Source organism: Notechis scutatus, chromosome 1 (assembly GCF_049901735.1).
Source record: "Notechis scutatus isolate UNSWTSFEM ecotype Mainland chromosome 1, rNotScu1.2, whole genome shotgun sequence".
NCBI classification, from domain to species: domain Eukaryota; kingdom Metazoa; phylum Chordata; class Lepidosauria; order Squamata; family Elapidae; genus Notechis; species Notechis scutatus.
The window spans coordinates 84697676-84714916 of record NC_142009.1 but is presented as its reverse complement, the minus strand read 5'-3'; the positions used below and the strand labels follow the sequence as shown (position 1 = coordinate 84714916).

The following is a 17241-nucleotide window of genomic DNA, read 5'->3' as shown; positions in this document are numbered from 1 at the left end:
CTGTCTTCATTTTTACTGGTGCTTACAAAGATGTTTATTTTAAAGAGAAAAAAGAACAACTCTTGCCACTATTTTTGGGCCAGTAGGTTTGAATTTAATATTTATTAAATCTCCACAACACTGACCCATAAATGAACCTTTCAAATTAGGAATGCCAGAAGATATTCTTCCTTAGCTTTTTCTTTAAAAATATAAATTTTCCTTTTCATAGGACAGAACTTTTAAGAAAAGCAAATATATAGACAAATGCTAGTCTCCAATGCTGACCAAAATGCTACATTTATGCATTTTTTTTAAAAAAATTATCTTTTAAATTAAAACCATAAATTTTTCTAGACTTGATTCTGTGAATGGAAGATTTTTTTTGTCTTGTTTCTTTCCTTTTGTGAATTACATAACATTACACAACAATTTTAGATAACTGGATAGCCAGTCTTTAATAAATCCATTACAGTATCTGACATCTGAAATGTACATTGATTATCTGTTTTTATAACAATTATAAACAATGTCAGCTTATAGACTCTGTCTCTCCATTTGATTTTTTTTCATGTAGCTTGTGCTTTGATGTTTGTTGTTAGTTTTGACATTTCTGTAATGAAAGTACCACAATTCTGGCAGTCAATAACCAGAGGAATCCTCTGTTTTGAATTTTAAATAAATGATGATAAATAACATTCACTTCTTGCTCTTTTTCTTACATAGAAATGTTGTCTGTCTTATATAGCAATGGATTTTTCTCCACAGAACATGGGGAATAACATTGCTAAATCCAAGTCAGATTGTTTTCTGGTTCACTCCAATAATCCCTACGTGTGTACCATAAGACCATATTGCACACAATGTTCTTAAATATAGATATAATTTATGTTGTTGGATTAAATATTGCAACAACTAAGTGATAAAGTGAAGCAGTTTTGCTTTGCACATGCAGTGTGAGGATACACAAGGAAACTCTCCATTAAAACGACAAGAACATCATTGTAATCTTAACTGCAGGTGTAAAAGTATTTGAATAAGTGTGATTTGGCAAATCTACTTTCCCTCCCTTCCAAAAATCAAGAATGATAGACCTTGATAAATGTAGACGAAGACCTTTGTATGTATTTTGTTTGATTCACAGTAGCCAGAGTCGTGCCAAACTGTAGTTCTCCAGGAACTCAGTTCCAGGTGTTATTGAACTACTAAGGTGAAGACAGATGTAATATAAAAAGAGAGCTTTCAGTTCACCCCTTAGCTCTGGTTGAACCCATCTTCCCATCAGAATCAGCACCTGAAATGGCAGCCGTGAAGAACAATGAATTGAAAAACTGGCACGCTTTCCAGTCTTGTCTCTTTCCCTACCTACCCCTGTCCACCCAAAACAAAAGGACAGATGGACATTAGGCCATTTAATCTGTTTATTTCCTGCCTTCTTCATTTACAAAGGAAACTCTTCTTAAAGTGCAAAATTGTTCCAGCTATGGCAGGGGAGGTTTCTTGGTGACATCGTGGGGGTGGGGCTTCACAAATCAGCACCATGCATAGCCGGCTCCTGCTCCAAGAGGCAGGACCGGATTTTCCAGAGCTTGACTCTGGAGTGGAAGGGTACATTTTGGACTAAATGCAGTGAAGGTGCTTCCAGAGCAGCCTGTTGCTTTAAAAATTTTTACGTCTGTCTTCATCTTAATAGTCCTTACCCCACCCATTCCCCAAAAGCTAAATCAAGATTTCAAATCCCCAAATCATTTTTAAGTCTCAGAAGTAGAGCTCCTTGTACTTTCGAGAAGAGATTTATAGATCTGAGAGTTCAAAAACCTAGGGAAAGAGTCTCTGTGCATTAAGGTGTAGATTTGAAGTTGAGCATCTTCATACATATGACAGTTGGGGTCCAACAAATTTCTGTTGATCACTTCTCGTACCCGTGAATCTAAGCTAACCTAAGGAAGAGAGGAAAAGACAATAAAATTTTCACCTCGAAGAACTGCAGATCCATCAGCATATTTTTAAATTAAGTACAACTGGACTTATTGGGACTTTACCTATAAAGAATTCTCTTCGTAAGCCCAATTGCAATTGGTACACCATATATATTCTCCAGGGTGTCTTCAAATCAATGAAACCAAAATTAAATCTATAAATTTAACTTGTCTGGACTAGAGAAGTGTTTGCCTTAGTGTAATGTCTTCACAACACTGATATTAAATATAGTATTCTTTAAGCCCAGGACATATGTAGAAACCATATTATCGCCAAAAGCAAATTGCCATTGAATCTTTAACTGGGAAAACGTTTATATTTGCCTTGGTACCAAATATCATACTTCAGTTTTTTTTTAAAAAATCAGTGAAATTATAACTGAAACAAAACACTAATATTCATTTGACGACAAGGATTCTGAAATGTGTAAGTTAAATAATGCTACCTCATCTTATCCAATCTCTACTAAGTGAGTTAAATTTGCTACAGATGTTTAATGTCAATGTAAATACTGTAGTTCCACAGGGAACTGGACTTGGTTTTTTTCTTGGAAAGCATTCCACTTCTCATCCAAGAAGCTTCTTTAGTTCTAACAAGAAGTTTCTTGGATGAGAAGTGGAATCTTTTCAAAGAAAAACAAACAAACAGTCAAGTTGCCTTTTGGAAAAGCAGCTTTGGGATAATAATGACCTGGATGATTGAGAATCTCTATAGACATCAATGTATGTAATTAATGTTATGCTACAGTAAAAAAAGAAAAAAGTAATTGCTTAATGGACGCGAGAGGAAATTATGTTAAAAATGTAAGCCTGCACTCCTAAACACTTTTACACTGTAGAATAAATCCATCTGAATTGTTTGGATCCAGAGTTTCCTGTCACTAGTAGAAAGAAATCAAGAGTTCCTCCTGTTGGAAGAAATGGAAGGATGAGAAGTCATGTATTCTGGGAATATAAAGACAGATAGATTAGCGGAAAATTGCTTTCAGAGTTTTGCTCATGGAAATTCTGGATCCATTACAAAGATCCTATTATACACAGGGGTGGGATTCTACCAGTTCTCACCTATTCGCTAGAACCGTTTGTTAACATTCCAAGCAATTCGGAGAACCGGTTGTTAAAAGAAATTACTGGCCTAATCCTAAAAAAGGCAGGAAGGAAACATTCTGGTGTTGCTTACAGAAACTTCCTCTCCGTTAACCCTTATTACATTCTTGGCAGGACTAGACTTCCTGTCTCAGGAACGTCTCTGGAGTTTTTTTTCCCTTCCTTTGCTGGTACTTTGCTTGTGTGGAGTGTCCATTCAAAGTTACAATGGCCCTGAAAAAAGTGACTTATGACCATATTTCACACTTATAACTGTTGCAGCATCCCCACAGTCATGAGAGGCCAGGTGAGGAAATGCATGCCTCGATGTGAGTGATATTGAGTTGGCCATGCCCAGCCAATAACATGACCACCAAACCACGCCCACCAACTAAGCCACACCCACAGAACCGGTTGTTAAAAAATTTGAATCCCACCCGATTATACACATATTAAATATAAACACACACACACACGCACACGCTTCCATGACTGAAGGTATATTCAAACCTTAGCTTAACATCTAGGATTATTCCAACAGTTTATTCATTATACCGCCCTACTATCCATCATATGGTATCATTTTCTGACAGTGATTTCTGGTGGTGAGAAATATTCTAAACGTATCACACTGTACATGCAAACAGAGCATTGTGCACATCCAATATTCTTTGGTGGGTTTTAAAAACTACCTCTTTTGGCGATAGTATAGAGATGTAGTCTTCATATATAAGTCTGGCTTTTTCTTCAATAGCGTCCTTGTTCTGTTCTTTTTTCAGGTCTTCACATGCTAACCAGAATAGGAGGTTCTCTTCGCTGTACTCTGTTCGAAGAAATTCTCTGAAAATATTCCTACCGGCTGGTGTTTTCATCATCTTGTCAAAATTCTGAGCCCAAGATAGAATTTCATCAGCAGTAGGATTTTGGCTGCAAAAAAATAGCAATCACAAAGACAATACCCGAAAGTGTCAAACCAGTACAAATATTGCCATATAGGAGTGTGATTTGCAGCTGGTCTTATATTGTTTAATGGGATTTATCCCAATGAAGTAGACATAGTGTTGTAAACCTGAGTCCTTGAAGAAGCCATATTGTTTAAGCCAGTTACAACTAACTTGTTTCTCTAGAAGGTGTATCTCCTGGGCCACATTGTGTAGTCTACAACCTCACGAAATGCTCTTTATTTTCCATTGGACTTTGCTTAATAATAATACTGGGCTGAAATGTCTTCAAATTTCCCCAATTTTTCCTTACCAAATGGTTATTTGTGAGGCATCCTGCTGCCTCTTGGTCAGAAGCTCAGTGCCTTCCAAGCACTCCTTCTTATTATTTTTTCCCCACAAGAATCACCCTGTGAGAGGTAAATTGGGCTGAGCGAGATGGTGGCTGGCCCAAAGTCACTCAGAGAATTTCTGTGGCTGAGGATACACTAGACCAGAAGTGGAGAACAATGGCCTTTTAATGACTTGTGGACTACAACTCCCAGAATTCCTGAGCCACTGTTGCTGGCTCAGGAATTCTGGGACTTGAAGACTACAAGTCATAAAAGGGCCATGGTTCCCCACTCCTGCACTAGACTCTAGATCCGTGATGGCAAACCTATAGCACGCATGCCAGAGGTGGCACACAGAGCCCTCTCTGTGGACACCCATCATCACCGGCCCTTCTAGTTTCTGGCCAGCTGCCTTCGCTGGTGCTGGAGCACCAGAAAACAGCCCAAAAATCAGCCAAAAAACAGGGTGTTTTGGGGGTGTTTTGGGGGCTTTTTCAGGCCATGTTTCAGGCCATTTTGGGTTGTTGGGGGGGGGGGGCAAAAATGGCCTGAAAACATCCTGGAAACATCCTGAAAATGTTCCCCAAAACAGCCCAAAAATGGCCTGAAAAACAGCCTGAAAATGCCCCCCAAAATGGCCAAAATCAGGTTATTTTCCAGGCCAGTTTCAGGCCAGCTTTGACCCAAAAAATGGCCTGAAAATGGCCAAAAGCAGCCAAAAAAACCCAGGTATGCACACACCGACCAGCTGGTCTTCGGTTTTCTGGCGCTCTGGCACGTGCCCTGAACATGCATGCACACGAGTTCCGGTTTGGGCACTCAGTGCCAAAAAGGTTTGCCATCGCTGCTCTAGATCTCCCTTTTGCCAGTCCAACATCTTCACCACTATACTGCACTATCCTTCAATTTCTTTTAGTTGTATTTTTGAGTTTATTGTTGTGAGACAGTAGAGTATGTTGATACTGAGTTGTTGTTTTTTTTACTCCTTATTAGCTAGTTTTTCACCACTTTGCAACTTGCCTGACTTGTCAAAAATACAAAACATTAGAACTGCCTGTTAATGTATTTCTTTGGGATTTAATTGGCATGGGAAGTAAAAAAAAAAAAACAGCACTGGAAGACTTTACAATGAAATGCAGGATATGAACTCATACCTGAACCATCTTCTAACTTTCCTTTGAAGAGGGCCTGAAAGTGATTTATCTTTCTTCCAACTGGATTAAAAAATAATAGACTGTGCAGGAAAGATGCTTCACACGCTGTGAATTATGAGTCAAAGCCCACCAAAAAAATTTGCATCTAATCAGTGAAACTGCTCCTGCATCAGCATCAAAGTATACGTCTAATCACAAATTATCTTTCAAGTATGCACCAATGAAACATTATAAGGCTGCTTGGAATGGATAGCTTTTTGGCCTCAAGGGTTGCCTTTTAGTTCTTTTCAGCAAGAATATGTGGTTGAAACAGTTGGCAGAGAAAGGAAGAAAGGAAGGAAGGGAAAGAAAGAAATAACAACGGAAAGAGAAATCCCAGTGCGCTACCAAAAACCTTTGTTAGATAATGAATATTTAACATGTACCTGTTTCTTTTTTATATTGACCCGAGCACCTCCATAGTTCTCTTGATTTAGACCTACTGGCTTGAATGATATTCAATTAGCAGGTATTTCTTTTGAGAAGAAAAAATATAAATGTTTCCACAATACAGAAGAGGAAATGGGAAGACCGCCACCATTTCATCCTCAAATTAAGGACGCTTCCTTCATCTTGAGATATGCTTGGAATACTAACTTAAAAAACATCATTGTGCACAGGCATCTGAAACCTTATTCAGGTTAGCTTTAACACCCATAATGGAAACAGTGAGAAAAAACCAATGCGTGCTTCAAGGTGACATGAAAAATTGTACCCAGTCTATAAATCATACCTATGCAACTTACGGCTTAGTTCATATTGTGTGGTTTATAGGCTCACTGATCCTTTCTGGCTACCATTTGTTCTGAGAGAGACCTACTACTGCGACCAAGAAAGTCAATTGGATTAATTCCCAATTGAATTCATGATGGAATGATGAGAAATTCCTTAATGCCAAATGCTTCAACCATTGTTTTTGTAACAAATATCTTTTAATGTGTCCCTCTGCTTCAATCTGTTTATCTTGGCTTTTAATGAAAAATAAAACATCTTCCTTTTATTTAGGAAGAAAATATATCTTTTATCATTAAAAGAAGTGGGAAGATTGATGATGTACAATATATTTACTCTGTGTATGTGTGATAATATTCACCATACATTTTGATAAACTTATGCATGTTTATGTTTTTTAAAACAGTTTTATAATCCAAATATGGATTGCAATTTTTTAAATAAACAATTTATGGTTTCTTTGGCACTTTGATCTTTGTTTGTTCTCTTTATTGGCAGTGGAATTATCAGGGAATAAAAAAAAATCACCATCAATTGATAGGGACAGGTGAACTTAAAGAGATAGAAAAACAATCACTATTTATTCCACTGGGAGCAAATTTGTATGCTTTGTTCTTATCAGAGTTTATAATGGCATATTGACATCAAAGCAGACTATTATTTATTATTCCCTGATGAATTTCTGAATTTGGATGCATCAGACTTTGCTGTTGTATAGTCTATTGGTTTTATGTTTCCCAGATCAAAACTTGTTCAAAAACATCTTTTCAAAAGTATGCTAATGGATGCTATGTGCAAACAGCTGCAGATATTACCTTTTATAAATAGTTTAAATTTTAAAGCTATCTTTGCAGAATTGAAGTGCCAAAGAACAAGTAGGACATTTTGTGTGGTTTTTTTTTTTTTAAAAATAAACATTTCTTCAGAAATGGATATTTATATACTGTAGGAAGTTAGCACCCACCCGCTTCCTTGAAAAATGAATTATCCTGGGAAATACCGTGTTTCTCATATAATAAGGCCGGGTCTTATTTTTTTGAGCCCCGAAAAATGGCTAGGCCGTCTTTTCGGGGTGACTTAATTCCTCCCCCTTGCATCTTTGGGCGGGCGGCGATGGCTTGGATGTTGACCTCGGCGTTGGTGGGGCACTTCAGATCGGGGTCAACGCAGGCAGCATCATATCCAGGTGTGCAACAAAAGTACTTCCTAATGGCAAGCCCCCCACCATTCCCCCATTTTGCATGTTTTAATATAGGCCTTAATTTGGGGGAGGGCTTAATTTCATTTCATGCCTATAAAACATGCTGGGACTTCCTATTGGGGAGGCCGTATTGTTGGAGAAACAGGGTATTAAAAGGCAGAATATTTCCCCGAAAAAGAGTAGAAACTCAGAAGCAGAAACTCACCTCAGAAGCAGAAGCTCACCCCCACCTTTGTTAATGGCTGGGCCATTAAGGCCTGGGCCAGAATACTTTACATAACAAAGATCTCCAGGTAAAGCTATAGCAATTGCTCAAAAGCCCTTTCAGTGCATCATTATCCAGCAAGGCTCAACCAAGCCTGGAACTCAGGACAGCCTACAGAGTTGCCCCTGCATGGCCCCATGGGACTCTGACCAACCAATCAGAATACAAGCTTCAATTCAAATCCCAACAAAGGTTATAAAACCCAGGCACTCTCAGCACCTCAGCCCCTTTCTTGATCTCTTCCTTCACCTTGAAGCATGTGATCATCCTTCCTTTTCACTCTGGAGCTCCAGGCCATGTGGTCCTGTTCACCATTAAACCTTCCAAACAGCCTCCATGTTTCCAGTGTCTTTTTCCCCACTTGGAACTGAACCCAGAAGGATAATTCTTCCAACAATACATTAGGAAAACTGTGTGCAAAATCTCTATATAAGAAGATGCAAATGATTCTTTTTATTTTACATTTAGAACATTCTTTTAAAAAAACCTGAAACTCAAATACTGTCCTGATAAACTGGTAATAAAGACGACAGCGTTGTTTTTCAGTTGTGCCCGACTCTGACACCATGGACCATAGCATGCCAGCCCCTCTCCCCTCTATCCTCCACTATCTCCCAGAGTTTGTCCAAATTCATGTTCATTGTGTTGTTGATATTACCTAACTGTCTCTTCCTCTGACATCCCCTTCTCCTTTAGTAATTTATGCTGCAGTATGCAGTCTAAAAAATGTCTCACAGTAGTAGGTGGCAATAATTGCCTAACTTTTGTTTGGATTTAGAAACTAAACAGGGTTGACTCTGGTTCCTACTTGGATGAGAAATTACAATGGAATTCTAGGCATGTAATTTAAATTGGGAAGTTGGAATAATCTGAAAGGAGGCATGGGAGAATCAGTTTCTTGTTGCTGTCAAGAAAATAGCAAGGATGTGTCTTTACAGTCAAGCATGATTTGAAGCTTTTCATACACACACACATGCGGGCACACCCACATACTCACATCAGGACTTCTGATATATGTATGAATGAATTTCAAAATGTATATTGCCATCTATTTGTGTGGAGAAATACATTATCTAAATAGTATAAAGGATGAAAAAAATGAATCCGTGGCAGTTGATAATAGGGAAACTGCTTTGAAATTAGACACAGTATTACAGAAACATACTTTGACCACAAGATGGCACTGTGATGAAGTGCAAAGCCAGAGAAAACTAGGAATGAAAATTGTAAATACATTTTCACTTTAAGAAAAGCGGCTTTAAAAAAGCACCTACAATTGGAAAATGTATAGCAGACAGAGTATTTGAGAAATATTTCAGAATTATGCCGATAAACCCAAGTTAGAAGTGAATGCACCAAAATGAGAATTGTTATAATTTAATGGAGGAAATGATGAGTAATTCTCTGTCTGAGAAAGAAACGTTGAGAAGTTTTTTTGCTACAAGAGTGATGTAAATGCTTTCTGCCTTCCAAAAATCTCACCTGAAAAAAATAATCTCTGTGAATTTTAGACATTTCCTCCATTCTTATTGGGATATTTTAAAGTAAGCTATTTAACAAACCATTGTGTGTCGTTGTATGTATGTAAAGTACATATGTCCTCTTTCTTCTATGCCTTAATCGTTCTTTTATTGTTATGGAAGAAAAGCTTATTCTGATTTGGGGCATTTTGGTTACATAAGGTAATTTATTATTACCCCTCCCAATTTAAAAAATATATATCACTTTATACTTTGAAGTATACTAGTTTAGATTGTATTTTAAAATGTATTTTTAAAGAAAAAGGCAAGCAGTTGAAAACGTAGATTCCTGGTTGAAATTTTATATGACTTTTTCTTATGTATGTGTATGCATAGGAAAATCTCTGTGGACTTAACATCAGGTAAGGCATACAGCCACTCATGATTTAGCAACTACCTTAGATAGTGACTATTTGCAGATAAATGGTAATAAACAGTAATAAAAAAAATCATTTTCTAACCAGTGTGTGCATTAATAACAGCAAGAGCCTTCAGTGTGAAACTGATTAAGGCCTGATCAGTTTCAGGCAGCAGTGGGAGGCAGGAATGTTCTAATCAACTAATTAAGGTCACAGAGCTCAGCTTGTTAACTTCCCATTAGCATTTCTTAAGAAAGCACTTTGCCATGGAGAAAAGTAGCTCAGGAGGAAGACTGCAGTTGATGTAAGCAAGCTCTCCCCCTTGTGAAGGGACAAAAAAGGTGAATAAACAGGTCAGCCACAGGACATGACCTCCTCATTCAGATGAAGTTGAGAGAACCTTATCTGAATGAGACTATAGTCTCAAAGGAGCTTTTTCCAGAGGCAAGTGGACTTTCTGGTTTTTCTTTGAAGATGTTTCACTTCTCATTCAAGAATTTTCTTCAGCTCTGACTGAATGGTAGGAGATGGAGTTGAAGAAGCTTCTCAGATGAGAAGCAAAATGTCTTCAAAGAAAAACCAGAAAGTCCAGCTGCCTCTTGAAAAAGCTCCTTTGGGACAGCCATGACCTGGATGACTGAGAATCTCCATAGAACGAGACAATAGCAACCTGGGTTCTCCCCAGCATCTCTCTCTCTTTCTCTCTCCCCCGCTCGCTTCCTCTTCCTCTCCCTCCCTACATCCTCCCTCTCCTACCCCCTGCCATCATATGCTCACTTATGGCCATTTTATTTAAAAACTGGAATGGAATATGATTAATAAACAAGGAGAGAGTAAGAATGAACCTCAGCACTTTCCCCAGATAATACAAATGAAAAACTTACCCCTCTTCAATGACCTGGATGCTCTCCAGTTTGCTAGTGTGTGTCGGTCTTCCTGTGCTGTCCCCTCTGTCTTCATTCCTAACAGTGAGGCTGCAATGTAGTACAACACTTTATTTTGTCTAGAGAAAATTAATGTAAAGTAATGAATGTAAAACATATAAAACAAGCCAGAGCTTTAAGAGAAATGGCAGAATTAAGGCGAGACTTTTCCGTGAGCAAGTGAAAACCAATGGTTGACTCCCCCATAAGAAATTTCCCTGGTCTTGGAAGGCTTCCATTTAGAATATTTCCTCAACTGACATAATAAGTTCAAGAGAAGGAGAATATGCCTTTTTATAAAAATACATACAATTTCCATAACATTTCATTCAATGGCATCATTTAAATCTCTCCGATACATCTTTCTATCTACATTAAGTAAAATCACATGCATAGAAACATGCTGAGAAAGGAAAAAATATAGGTGTTTTATTATGCTCTAATTGAAGACTAAGCAGAAGAATTAAAAACCACTACCTAAATTCTAACTGAAGCATTTATTTTTTTGCATATTTTAATAGCTCTAATTTAGCAGTGCTATTAGTCAGTTCATAGCTCCTCTATTGCAGTGGCTACTGGTCTTTAATTTCCAAAAAATTGAAGTCATAACATTTTCCTTCCTTTTCCTATGAAAGGGGCTTGGATTTTTTTCCCTTTAAATTAAAGCTGATCTGAGCCTCTGCTTAATTCCCATCCTTTACGCACAATATTTGTATTTTTATATTGCATGCATATATAACATAAGGCAGCGACAAACACCATTTAAGACATGATTCACTGTCCTTGTGCTGTGCCATTAGTTCTCTTACACCAGGGCTGTCAAACTCCTGACCTCTGGGCCAGATGCGCCACACACTGGCCACGCCCACCCGCAGTTCAGCAAAGGGGAAAAAAGTACCAATACATCACATGACACCACCATGATGACATGAGTTTGACACTCCTGTTTTACACATTTTGGAAACCCCATAATCCAGGGAAGAGTGGACAGATGAGGATCCTAGAGGCAGGATGGGAAAAATCTACACAGACTTCTGTACAGTCTTTGATTCAGTGGTATACGACAAACTACTCCTAAAACTAAAATCTTATGGTATCTCTGGACACCTGCATAACTGGATAAAAGCATTCCTGTCAAACAGACAACAAATGGTCAAAATTGGGAGCGTCCTATCAAATTCTGTACCTGTCAACAGTGGTGTCCCCCAAGGCAGTGTTCTAGGACCAACTCTCTTCATACTCTACATAAATGATCTCTGTGATCATATCAAGAGCAACTGCATTCTCATCGCTGATGATGTAAAGCTATTCAACACCACAGAAAATACTGCTACCCTTCAAAAAGGCCTCGACTATGTATCAGAATGGTCAAACAAATGGCAACTTCAAATCTCAACAAATAAATGCTCTGTTTTACATATTGGCAAAAAAAAAATAGAAAATAAAATACAGGCTGAATAGTCAAGACCTTGCTGATGATCCAAACTCTGTCAAGGACCTTGGAGTACTCATCTCTAATGATCTAAGTGCTAGAGCCCACTGTAACTACATAGCCAAAAAGGCATTAAGAGTTGTTAACCTAATCCTATGTAGCTTTTTCTCTGATAATATCACACTACTAACTAGAGCATACAAAACATTTGCTAGACCAATACTTGACTACAGCTCATCAGTCTGGTACCCACATTACATATCTGATATTAACACAGTTGAGAAAGTCCAGAAATATTTCACAAGAAGAGTTCTCCACTCCGCTACTCATTGCAGAATACCTTATGCCACCAGACTTGAAATTCTAGACCTAGAAAACCTAGAACTACACCACCTTCGGTTTGATCTAAGTATAGTATATAAAATCATACATTGCAATGTCTTACCTGTCAATGAATACTTCAGCTTTAACCATAACAATACAAGAGCACACAATAGATACAAACTCAAGGTAAACCGTACCAAACTTGATTGCAGGAAATACGACTTCAGCAATAGAGTGGTCAATGTCTGGAATACTCTACCTCAGTAGTCCCCAACCTTTTTTGTACCAGGGACCAGTTTCATGCAGAAACACTTTTTCAAGGACCGACTAGTGGGGGTGGAGTCCGAGTTTGGTGGTTTGCTTGCAGACGTTTCATTACCTGACTAGGTTGTTACCTAGTCGGGTAATAAAACATCTGCCAGCAAACCACCAAGTTCAGGGAGCGCCAAGGCCTCCTCATTGCAACCCTGAGCGACAGATATTCTCTTCTATTGGGACATTTAAAACGGAGGGTTTCAGCTGCAGATTCAGGAACTGTGCCTGGCTAAGGAGCACCTTCAAAACTGAGCGCTGGGCGGCGGCGGCCCATGGCTGATTGATATATATATATAAAAAAACCAAATGAAGGAGTTCCTAGTTCAAGACCCAAGGTCTTCAGTTAGGGGCGGGGAGATTAGGGAAGGCAAGGTGATGGCCACCATTTTGACTTTTTTGACCGCATCCTAAGGACCCCCCCTCCCAGGCCACCTGCACCCGTTTCAAGGATTTATGACCCGGCTCCGTTGCCAGGAGCAAGGCAACCCCCAGTTCTCTCCCCACTCCCCCATTTTCTCCTTTTACTCCAGGGTTAACGGGGGGGGGGGTAATTGAGAAGCGCATCTTTAGCCCCCCTCTCAGAGGGCCGGTGCGCGCATCGTACCCGTGTTGGCCGACTCCACATGTTCCCGCTTGCCAGCCACGATGGGTGCCGCGGGGGGCATGGCCGCGCAGCCCCAGAGCACGTGGTCGAAATTCCCGCCCCTCTCCCTTCCCAGCAGAGGCAACGGTTGGTTTTGTGCACCTCTCACCGCTGCCAGCGCCACCACCTCCTCCAACGTCCCTGCAGGATGGCTGAGAAGCCCCGCCTCTTGGCCCTGCCTTCCTCAGCCTCATCCCTCAGGTGTCTCCCTCCCTTTAATAACTATTCGCCTCTTTTTCTCAGCCGAAGCTGCTCCGAAACAACCAGAAACGAAGGCAGGCAGGCAGGCAGGCAGAACAGAGCACTAGATTGAACCGCGGGCGGCTGTGTGGGGGTGAACGGGCGCTTTTGAGGAGCTGCGCTGACAGGAAAAGCCACTCTGCCGGCTTCTTTGAAGCAGTTTCTTCCTGGGCTGGTGGAGGAGCGAGAGAGCGACTGAGAGAGGAACGAGGTGGGAGGAAACCGAAGCCACTGAGCTGGAGAGCAGGACAGGCTTTGGTTGCTTCCTCCCTCCCCTTCTTTCCTTTGTGTTCTTGATCCCTGATCCCAGCAGCATTCACCAAAGGTGAAGAAAGCCGCCATTTTAATTTTATTTTTATTTTCTTTGCGGCCCAGTACAAAATGATCCACGGACCGGTACCGGTCCGGGGCCCGGTGGTTGGGGACCCCTGCTCTACCTGACTCTGTGGTTTCTTCCCCAAACCACAAAAACTTTGACCTTAGACTGTCTACTATTGACCTCACCCCTTTCCTAAGAGGTCTGTAGGAGGCGTGCATAAGCGCAACAACGTGCCTACCATTCCTGTCCTATTATTTCTTTTTATTTTCCTTATATGTATCCATTTCATGTATTTATAACTATGTTTATACTTATACCTGTTATCTTGCAAGCGATTGACAAATCAAATAAATAAATAAAAAATAAATAAATAAAAATCTGCCTCAAAGCTGTAGTGTTAATCCTGAAAAATTGTCTTCAGTATTTTAATTAATGCTACGGTGGAACTGGAAGTTAAGTGTTTCTGTGTTGAAAATTTGCTGAAGGGATTCCCTACAGGCACAAATGCCATGTATGGGCATCCCCATAATAGGCCAAGACCAGAGCAGAAAACTCATGTTGCAGAAGGATAAAGTGAAGAACAAACTAACTGAGATCACAGAATAGCCATAACATAAACATGTGTTAAGGTTCAGCTATTAAGACTTGAGGATAAGAAAAACCACACCCAGTCTAAACTCCCTCTGTGTCAAATGCAAAAGCTGTGTTCAACGTATATCTGTAAGGAGTTAAATTATTCTCCAAAAAAGTAAGAACAAGGGGAAAAAGTACAATAGTATTTCCCCAGCAGTATGAAGAGCTTGTCATAGAATGATTCATGACATTGTCCTGAGAATTAATCAAGTTATATATCATTTTAAATGAATAAAACATATGCCTCTAGGTGCGTGCAATCATATGTATATGTGTATGTATGTATATGTATGTATGTGTGTGTGTGTGTGTGTGTGTGTGTGTGTGTGTATATGTATATGTATATATATATATATATATATATATATATATATATATATATATATATATATATTATGTGTGTGTGGGCACACACACACACCACTGTATATATTAAGATGAGAGGATTCCTTGGCAGAAGGTACTCAATATATACTATGAAAATGATGAATAGCATTTGATCCAGAAACTTTGCCAATATAAATTTGTTTATTTTAATAATAAACTACTTCCTATTATTAGATCTGGAAAATACTAATGTATTTATATTTTTATTATTGATATTTCTGTATCACTTCACTCTAAACAGATCTGAGGAAAAATAAGCACGAAAACAATAAAACATAATGTTATCATCCAAAAGAAACAGATCCCAAGCTTAACATGTCCTCAATGTTCTCTACCAGAGCAAGATATTTATTTCTCAGAAGCTAAACATGGAAGTGGTGTGATCCATATCTATGAGGGCATATTATTCACAAGATAATATCTTTGTCCAACATTTTTTATTAGAAGTTTGAGTAATTTCTAATAAAAACTGAGAGTCAATGCAGCTCACATGAAACATTTTTTGTGTTACAAAGAGTTGAGTTCAACTCAAAGGAAACGTTGCCCTCCATAAATGGTTACAATCACAATCAAACAGGATGCATGGATAGCATTTTAATACCCCTGAAAAAGAACAACACTTTTAAGACTGAGGAAAAAACATTGAGACAACTACTAATTTATGTGGACAATCATGAAAAGGCAGAAAAGGATTATTATTTTTTTGAGAGGTCTTTGGCTATTTTATATTTAGATGCCACCTGTGCTTTTTCGCACACTGAACGAATGGTGTATGGAGGATTTGTTACTCCTTAGAATATCTTGGTCTGATACCAAATTATTCTCTAATGTGGAGGTTTTGCATTGGAAAGTATTATAACCATGGTCTAGTGCATACAGTAAACTGTAATTCCAAGATTTTTAATTTATCTTTAACCGATGCTATGCTGTGATTGAGCTGTGTGTGCTAAAATGTACTTTTCCAAAGTATGAATTTTCTGAACATGTTCCGTCCTTCCAGGCACCATAATGTTGGTACACAATAATGCCATGGCTCAAGCAGATTTCAGATAAGTGACTGTCCAGTCTCTTCTTAAAAACCTCCAATGATGGAGCGCCCATTATTTCTGGAGGCAAGCTGTTCCACTGGTTAATTCTCCTCACTGTTAGGAAGTTTCTCCTTAATTCCAGGTTGCTCCTCTCCTTGATTAGTTTCCAACCATTGTTTGTTGCCCTGCCCTCTGGTGCTTTGTAGAATAATTTGACCTCCTCTTCTTTGTGGCATTCCCTCAAATACTGGAATACTGCTACCATGCCATCCCTAATTCTTCTTTCTTTAGACTAGCCAAATCCAAATCCTGCAGCCATTCTTCATACGTTTCAGTCTCCAGGTCTTTGATCATTTTAGTTGCTCTTCTCTGAACTTCCCCCAAAGTCTAAGCAATGCAGACAACTGGCATCCTATGTCAAAATATTTATAGTAATATATTCAGCAATGTTTGCAACCTTCTGAGGTTTCTTGGTCTGGTCATGTTTCTTGGTCTGGATTATCCTACTATTATTGCGGCCAATTTTTTAAAAAAATATAAGTGGATGTGAACACATTGATGTGAAAAGTAGCAGTAGTGGATTGAGAACAACAGGAGACAGGTAGAAAAAATAAAGTACTTGGAAAAAGGACTGAATATGCTTGTTTTGTAAGGAGACAGATGTTGAAATGTATGTAAAGAAACTGCTTCCTGAGTGAAGCTTGTGCCTTGTGACTATTGGCATTCCTGAGAAAATTGCCTTCTGGGGGATTAAGATATTGAGCAATAATGCACAGGTACACTAACTGTTAACACTTGGTGTATGTGTGTGTATTTCCAGGCTTTTTCTTGTCAGAAGGTAATATCTTAGGTAAATACTTTCGTTTATTTTATTACTATATGGCTCTTTCTCCCATGAAGAACGGGGAATGTCCCAGAACAGTATACAAAAGCAAAAATCATAAAACAATTCAATAAAAGAATCTACAGTAAAAAAAAAAGCACGCTGTTTAGCTGTTTAAATATTTAAAACAAAATTCAATTAAAAGGCAGATGGGTCCGGGAGTAGTTGTTATGCTGCCTAGCTGAACAGGATCTTGAGCTGTTCTTTGACAACTGGATAGGATAGGGGCCAGCTGAACCTCTCCCAGGAGATTGGCAAATAGACATATTTCCAGAGTGTAATAGAAGAGTCATGGTCTGCTTAAAGGAAACAAGAACTGTGATCAATTTTGGCTTGCCAGTCTCCCAAGTTTCAGTTCCAACCACTGAGCCTTCGACTTGATGCCTAGATTGTTTTCTTTTCATTACCCAAACTAGATAACATCATCAGTGCTGGAAGAGAGTGAGGTCTGATCTTGTTTTATATTCTAGTGGCTTGCTCTGTCAGCGTTAGGAAGTCTTGGAGGTTTTTTGATTGGCCTGTTTACT

General features: G+C 38.9%; 1 protein-coding gene across 4 annotated transcripts in view; it reads right to left on the bottom strand.

Moving 5' to 3' along the window:
* Positions 1–250: 250 nt before the first annotated feature.
* RGS17 (regulator of G protein signaling 17) overlaps positions 251–17241 on the bottom strand; it is a 65343-nt gene continuing 48352 nt past the window's right edge. For 3 of the 4 annotated variants that reach the window (XM_087969902.1, XM_087969907.1, XM_087969914.1), the window contains 3 exons: positions 10472–10561; positions 3737–3971; positions 251–1919 (listed from right to left, as the gene is read on the bottom strand). In XM_087969902.1, the coding sequence (XP_087826028.1) occupies positions 1731–1919; positions 3737–3971; positions 10472–10561 (514 nt within the window). In that variant the 3' untranslated portion in view covers positions 251–1730. The remainder of the gene's footprint in view (positions 1920–3736; positions 3972–10471; positions 10562–17241) is intronic. The other variant, XM_087969918.1, reaches the window with a different exon arrangement.